General features: G+C 44.0%; 1 protein-coding gene across 5 annotated transcripts in view; it reads left to right on the forward strand.

Moving 5' to 3' along the window:
• exoc3l1 (exocyst complex component 3-like 1) overlaps positions 1-8501 on the forward strand; it is a 37382-nt gene that overhangs the window by 6247 nt on the left and 22634 nt on the right. For 3 of the 5 annotated variants that reach the window (XM_019865289.1, XM_019865290.1, XM_019865291.1), the window contains 4 exons: positions 3371-3583; positions 4893-5086; positions 5567-5785; positions 5911-5981. In XM_019865289.1, coding sequence (XP_019720848.1) covers positions 3371-3583; positions 4893-5086; positions 5567-5785; positions 5911-5981 — 697 coding nt within the window. Of the gene's footprint in view, positions 1-3365; positions 3584-4892; positions 5087-5566; positions 5786-5910; positions 5982-8501 lie in introns of all 5 variants that reach the window. The other 2 variants (XM_019865293.1, XM_019865292.1) reach the window with 1 other exon arrangement.

Consider the following 8501-nt stretch of genomic DNA (forward strand, 5'->3'; position numbering starts at 1 on the left):
GGCCTGGTGCTGTCCAGTTCTTCATATCTGAGACTCTTTCCTGTATGTCTGCCACTGTTATGGTAACTGGGTTCTGTTCAGGGAGGTTGCTGTGCTCCTCTCTCAGGGTCACCAGCCATTGTGCACTGCTGTTATGTGCAACCTCCTTCTCCCATATGCCTTTCCAGTACCTTTCAGTTTCCAGTCTTGGTGGGTCAGCTCTGCTGTTAGGACCCTGCCACTGAGCGTACACTTTCGCAGGTTGTGTTGCAAACAGCTTGTTTATTCATCTGGTCTCATTCTCTTTCGTGTACCTCTTTAGGTGACTGGACAAGGCTTGGAGGTTGGCAGTTTCGAGTGCTTCAGGTATGGTCATCTGGATGTACCTCTCGGGTATCAGCCTTTTCATCACACCTCTCTGGGCCTCCGTCAATTGACTCACATTTTTCCGAGACGCCTTGATCTTAGCCTCCAACTGTCTTTTCCATGGTGGGTTAAGTATCTCATTGCTCCCATGGTTGCTCTTATAGCCAAGCATCTCTAGGATCACTGATGCTGAAGCGTATATCAGCTCATTGGTTTCCGTGATCGTTACGGTCGGAATCGCCCTCAGTGCTGCATTCACACTTTCCATGAGACTTTCAGGTGGTACTTCACATAGCCGTTGTAATCGGTTCCTAGGTTGCCTAGCCTTGATTCTCGCCATGATCTTAGCTTTCAGGTCAGTTGCTGCCTCGCTCAGCATTTCATTCATTAGGGCTGGCCTCCCAATCTCATCATCTGCATTCATTGGGGCTTGCCTCCCAATCTCTGGTATGACCTCCTCCTCTGATCTGGCAGCCTGGGGCCCTTCACCATGGAATCTGCGTTGTACTTCATCAATCTCAAGTTGTGACAGCAATTGCCGTTTGTGGATGTTGGAACACTGAGCTTGTAGTTTTTTCGTGCTCAACCGCGACTGTGGGTTTCGAAGGAACCATTCAGCCCACATTCTCTGCATGTAACCCCTCTGACTAGGGTTGCTTGAGTAGTAGCACTCCAGCAGAGCCATTGTTTCGCATCTCGCCCATCTCCGCTTTGTTCCAGTAGCCCATTTTTCATCAAGATGCTCTGGTTCCCCAGCACCTGAAGCAGACCTTGTTTGGCCGGGCGACATCTGAGCCGGCATGTCATTCGTTTTATTGCCTATCATCATTGGATGAGGTAGACATTAGCGTGAAGGGTCTTGCCCAACACTGGATGGTGTTATGTGCTCATTTTTGCCCCAAGCGGGATTTGAACCCCCGTCTCCCGTCCGCCAAATCCAGTGTGGGTCCTTGGGCAAGACCCCTCACGCTAATGCCTATGACTCAATGCCACATACATGGATCACTGAATGCTTGGAGTTGTATAAGGTGAACAGGACCCAACATCGGACATTACACATACATTTTTTTTCCCGAAATTTTCAGGAAAGTCCACTTTCATCTATATTTAATGTATGGCAGATTAGGGGCATACAGCTACTAAAGATGCACTGTCTGTCACAAGTAATGTAGTCGGACAAAAACTCTCTGTTCAAGTCCTTATCCTCAAGCCATGACCACTTGAAGGTGTTCCTAACACTCGCGTTTATTGCATGTATGTCAGCTTGCCTGTCTACCTGTTTGAACATTGCGCTGGGGACGTACCTGGCCGATCACGCATGAATTAGTTTCCACAAAACGCTATTCAAATAATCGACACTCAAAGATTAATCTGCCTATTGTGTGCACACGTGCACCTTTTGTGGTTTCCGTTCTCACCGAAATGTCGAAATCTCCGAGATATGGTGAGGCCATGAGAATGCGAGGGGACGGGTCTTACTGTTCCTAGTGTTCGTGCATCAACAAGGCTACACTCATGAAAGCAAAACAACGAACTCAAACGCGTGTTCGTTCAATGTTGTCAACAAATGTCCAGATTAATTTTAGGCAATTTTTCCTCAATTTTCCATAGGAAATTTTTTTTAAAATGTGAAAATCCGGAATTCCGGGAAAATCCGGAGGACTTTCATCCCTAATTAATTAAGAAGTGGCAAACATATTAGCTTTTAGTTGGAATATGGTACTTGCCAAACAAAATCCAGGAGCAGCGTATTTCCTCCAAAGGTAGCCAAACAGTGACATTTCAATTCATTTATGGTTGTGTCATTGGTATGTAAACTCTTTTATGCAAAACACATCAGGAAATGACTGGTAACAAAAAGGTCAGCTATTGCATTTCTTGCATCATAAGATAAGATAAGAATACCTTTTTTTGTCCCACAATGGAGAAATCATCACCGGTTGCACAATTTATTTTGCTGAATATATGAATATCATGACCCTTATCACATACTGTATATTTGATGTATTTGTCTCGAATGAAATTTGTCTTTAATTTTGTGTATGAATCTCTCACCAGAGTTGATTTGATATCCCTTTTTCACCCCTCATAATTTGTAAAAATTACAATCCATTAATTGGTATTTGGTGGCACAGTGGATGACTGGTGGGCATATCCACCTCACAGTGCAGAGGTCCAGGGTTTGATTCCGGCCCCGGCATGCCTGTGTGGAGTTTACGTGTTCTCCCCCTGTTTGCGTAGGTTTTCTCTGGGTGCTCCCCTGTCTTGTCCAGGGAAACCAAGACAACAAATATTATAAAAAATGATGAGATTTACTTGAGAAAGGAAAATGAAAATGGAGAGACACTGTTCACAGATCTGTCAAGGGACCCCCAACTCCCCCCCCCCCCACATCGTGCGCTCTCGTTTTATCTTGTTGGGGGGTGGTGAAGGTCAGCACAATCTGCATTTTGAGCAGCTACACAGAATGCACACGAGTGCATGAGCAATGAGCAGGCAACTTTACTTATCCGCAAAATAACTGGTCAGCATTCAAAGGTACGGTCAGCATTCAAAGGTACAAACAGTTGCTTATATTTTTCCCCCTGTTAGATGTCAAATTCCCATTACACCCCTTCCTCCCACAAAGTAAAAACATGGTAGGTTGATCGAACACTCCAAATTGTGTTATTGTTTATTTGTCTATGTGCGGTCTGTGATTGGCTGGCAACCAGTACCCCGCCTAATGCTTGAAGACAGCTGGATAGGCTCCAGCATGTCCCCGACCATCGTGAGGATACGCGGATTAGATAATGCATGGAAAGAAAGTAGGTATTTGTATCTTGAATCATTCGATGAGTAAATTCCACGTCTCACATGTCTTCTCGTCTTGGGTCTGTTCGCCCTGAAAAAATTTTTTAGTTCCATGAGATTTACTTATTTCACACATATACATACATATTAGGAAACAAGTAGAAAATGGCGTCAGTTGACCACATTTTAATCACGTGCAACCGAAAGTTCAGTACCTTATTTTTCAGTGCAGTTGGGAGCATGGTTTTGCAAGCTGAGCTTCTTGTGGAGTCAAGAAAACTCCTGGAAGCCCATGCCTACCTGATGAAACTGGAACAGTGGCAGGATGACATACTCTGGAAGCTTCAGGGGGCTGCTGGGATGCCAGGAAATGAGCTCAGCACTGATGACCAAGAGCTGGTGTCCAAATACTTCTCTGGTGTTAGGAACCTGGGGGAGACTCTGGGTGAGGCAACCACAACAAATTAACATACATAAGCATACATTTCTTTTTTGTTGCTGTTTTTGTTGACCATATGTTCAAAAAACTATTTTATTACTTCAGTGAATACACAGCAAGTTCCCAGTACAAATAACAAAAGATAACACGGCAAGCTATGATATAAATGATGTATACTGTACTATAGAAAATATACCCTATCAACAACATTGCATGGAAACAATTATGTCGTTTAAAATAAACAAACAAGGAGGATAAGGGGTGTTCACACGGCAACGTTTACTCTGGTGTAGCTCCGGGGCTGCGCCCCATAGGGCGTTCACACGTGCAAAGTTACACCGGTGTAACCCCTGAAAACAGCTTAAACCGGAGCAAATTTAACAACGCTCAGGAGGTGGTTTAAAAATTTACTCCAGAGTAAATGCTAGTTTGCGGGCCAGCACCAATATAAAATGGGACGTGTGAACACTACAGGGGTAGACTCGCCCCAACGCGTGAGAAGAGTTGATTACATACGGGTATTGAATGTGTTGCTTTCGTGCTCTGTTGTACTTCCGGCATCTTTCCTTTCTCCCTCTCATCATTTTACGGTGTCTGATAGACCACAACGTTGATTTGTCTGGAGAAGTAGTTTTTTGATATGTCACAAAGAAGGCGGGGAAAACGAAGTACACTTTACGAATGCCCTGCTCAATGCCTCTCTGTTTTATTTCCGTATTATTATTATTATTATTATTATTATTATTATTGTATTGCAGGGCCACAGAAAATTGCAGGATCACAGAAACGGCTGTGTGAACGCAAGTGGGGCTGCATCGGGGTTAACACGCTTCTCTTTATTTAGTAAGCAGCTTTATACGTGTGAACGCTCCACAAAATTTACACCGGTGTAAGATATATCGCTGCAGCACCGATGCAAATGTGTGCCGTGTGAACACCCCTATAGATGTGTTTTAATTATTCCATGTCTTCATACCATAATGACATGTTGTAAATCAGATACAACAACTCTTGTCAAAGTCAAATCATTTTAAATGAAGTTCATTTGTTAAGCCCTTAATAACAAAGGAGTCTCCAAGAGCTTTGCAGGCCCACAGTTGACAAAGATGAGCAGCATCCCGTGATATAACCCCGCCTCCCACCACAACCAGGCAACGGAAAAAAAAAAACAGAGATGGAGGGGTTCCCCTTGTTCCCCTTCCGGAATGACTCAATGGGCAACAGTTTATCACATATTATGATGTTCTACAAAGTTAGCTAAAACATCATGCTATTTGCTTTCACCATGACAAATTTTCATTTCCCATCACTGCAGGAAAGGAGCTGTGGGTAGTCGTGAGCAATGCCTTGGCTGTGGTTCGCCAAAACCCCACATCATTTGTTTCAACTGTGAGGATTATAGAGCGGGAAGAGGCTATTGACAGAACTCTGCTGCAGGAACAAGCTGATGGCAATGCTAGGCCCCTACCGCCTGGACGACCTCGTTGCTGGAGAGCATGTTTTTTCAAGGTGTCTCTGCTATGAATTATTTTATTTTATTTTTTACAATAATATGATCTATGCGCACCCACTAGTCATGACACAGAATTCTGATGAATGTTAAGTTCATGAAATATGAAATAAGCAGCAAAATCCACCAGTTTTCATGCATCGCTGGGATCTGCCATTTTGCCACTTAGGGTCAACAGAAAATGACATCACAGTTGCTCAAGTCTCAGGTAACAACCGCTCATGCCTCACCTGTTTTTTGAGTTTGGTCTTGTGAAATTCGCAAACTGAGCCGCCATTATTGGTCATTGCAAGAACCCTGAGCAACTGGGATGTCATTCTCAGTCCACAGTTGCTGCTTAATTCATATCCCACAAATGCAATATTATATAATAGTCTTTAGACTAGTGGGCCACATCGAGCATATGTAATAAAGGTTTTTCACTTGAGCTATGTTTCTAATTTGTAAATGACTTAATCGATGGATGTCATCCTTTTTAGGTACTAGAGGAGGCGGTGACTGCTCCATTTCGTAGTGTGTCTTTCCTTCCCACACAGGGCCCAGGTTTGGCAAGGCACCTCTCTAATCTGCAGCATGCGCTCATGGCTGATCTGGCTACAGTACGCCATTTGTTGGAGCCCTGTGTCCCACCACATTACCGCCTAACCAGAGCCTACATTAGGGCGAGTCACCACTGTTTACATGCTCACTTGACACAGGTGAGATATTTCCTCAGTTGGGTAAATGCACCCAATTGATAGCAATTACTTTAAAGATTTCCCTATTACTGTAGCAATAAACAAAAGGCTGTACATATTTAGTCTGAGTATTTTTTGTTGTGTAGGTTAGCAGTTGGGACCTGGAGAGCGGTGAGATTTTTGCTGTGCTCAACTGGGTACTACATATCTACAGCAGGTGAGGTTCAATCATTTTCACAGACCGTGGAGCTAATTACATACACACACACACGCACACACACACACACACACACACACACACACACACACACACACACACACATCTTTTTAGCCATATTGCCCATCCCAACTAAGTACATTTTGTTAAAAAAAAGGCGTTTATTTAATCTTTATATTGATGATATTTTATATCGTTTATTTGACTTTTTCATGGTTTCGTTGACCTCTTATTTCAGGTTGTGGTGCATATGTTCGAATAGAATTACCTAAATTCAGCGTTTTTTTTCTCCGGGGACCTTATTTTAAATAGTTAAAAATAAAACAACCAAAAAAAAAAAATAATAACAAATTCAAAAAGGAAAAAAATCACAGAAAAATTGCTCATATAGTGTACACTACAGAAATGCTTTGAAATTGGCTGTTCTGGTTGCCAAACTTTCTCTTCATGGCAAGTTGAAAAAGACATTAGTGGGACTGGGTGATTTACGATGTCCACTTAAACTCATCTTTTATGTGTGTATAAATATGTTTATGCTACTGTATGCACATATACAATCACAGGGTGCTTAATTAGGTGCAGCTGTCACATCTTGTTAATTCTCATATCAATGAATGCAAAGTTATCCTAATCCTAAATTAATGTTCCTAGAAATAAATTCAGAATCGATCATCTTGGATGGAATGAGATAGCGCAAATGTACCTAATTCAGTAGCCAATGAGTGTCTGAGTTAACAGTCCAAACACATTTATATCCATATTTTTAGAGTCTTCACCATACATTTGGTGCACACACACGGCAGACATTTCAGTAGTCTGAATGAGAATGTTTCATTAGGGCAGGGGTGGCCAACCCGCGGCTCACGAGCCGCATGCGGCTCTTTGGCTGGTTCCATGCGGCTCCCGGGCTTTCACACGACAATTGTCGAAAACGCCTCAGCGATGGCATTGACATTCTAACAACGGTGCTTAATACACAGAACGTACTACGTCAGCCTATCATCAATCCCGTTACTTGATTGACATAGAGGGCACCCAATCAGATGACTGAATCACTGCTCATGCGCAGACAACGGCCCTAAGTGCTAAGTGCTAAGCTAGTCAGCGAATTACTTCTGTTTTTAGGGCTGTGCCCAATACGTCAATCGCAATCAACCAAGAGCCAGCAGACTGGTCCCAAGTCGACCGTGAGTGGTGAAATGGGGGCAAAAAAAAAAAGATTTGTGTGCTTGTGTCTTCAGGTTTTATTTATGTTCGGGCGCTCCGGCTGTTGCTCATCGTGGCATGCATGCATATGTGCGCGAGTGCATGGCCGTGTTGTGTGTGTTAGAGGTAAGATCGGGACAAAAAATCCAGCCTGACCCAACCCGGCCCACGGGTATTTAAGCCCGACCCGGCCCAAGCCCTAAGCAAACCTGAAATTTCACATTTTATTTGTGATGACTCGGGAGGAGGAGGGGTGATTTATGATAACAAATTAAAGCCTGTCTTTTGTAACGAAATCTAAGTTAAACAAGACTGTAGAAACATTTACATCTTTTATATTTCTGTTTCTGCAGAGGGTACATTAACCGACGATTTTCCATCATTGACGGATTTTTTTTAAGAGTTGACAGAAAACTTAAGGCTGTCCGTCATTTTGACGGGTTGAAAATTGGGCCATTAACCACAGCAACAGTACGTCCTTAAGAATCTAGTGCGACACTTTAAGAGAGAGAAGCAGAGAGACAAAGAAGAACAATGACGGGTGGATAATAGACAGAAGGGGTGTTCACATGGCACACATTTGCTCCGGTGCTGCACCAATGTATTTTGTTGTGAAATATTTTACACCGGAGCAAATTTTGTGGAGCGGTCACACGTACAAAGCCACTGAGCGTGTTAACCCCGGCGTAGCACCGGCGCAGCCTCACTTGCGGTCACACGGCAGTTTCTGCAGCGGTGCAAAACGATAGAAAACAAAGAGCTGTCGTGTTGGTTCTTTTTAAAACATACACAACTCATGCAGCTAATGCTCCTCGTAATAGCGATATTGCGCTGCACCGCTTCCCGGACATCGCTTTTCGTCCCTCCCGGAAATATATCCACCGTGGGTCTCGTCGGGGCTTCCACCTCGATAGATCCAAGGGCATCACCTCCTTCTGGTCATCCTCCCGCCGGCCACGCAGAAACAACGGCCGATCCGCGGACCACAGCGTGTTGGCCGACCTGGCTAGGTCGGCTAATGCTCCTCGCAACAGCGATATTGCCGGCGTCAACTTCGGACTGCTCAACATCCGCTCGCTCACTGGGAAAGGTTGTCTTATCCAGGATATCCTCAGAGACCGTAAGCTTGACTTTTTTTGTCTGAATGAGACCTGGCAAACGCCTGGCGACTTTTCTCAACTTAATGATTCTACTCCCCCGAGTTTTGTTTACCTATCGAAACCCCGCGGCACGGGTCACGGAGGTGGACTCGCGATATCGTACCGCGAGAAATGGAAGGTTCTTCCTATCTCTCTCCCTCCTCTCTCCTCATTT

This window comes from Hippocampus comes, unplaced genomic scaffold, assembly GCF_001891065.2.
Source record: "Hippocampus comes isolate QL1 unplaced genomic scaffold, H_comes_QL1_v1.1 scaffold180, whole genome shotgun sequence".
In the NCBI taxonomy this organism is placed as follows: domain Eukaryota; kingdom Metazoa; phylum Chordata; class Actinopteri; order Syngnathiformes; family Syngnathidae; genus Hippocampus; species Hippocampus comes.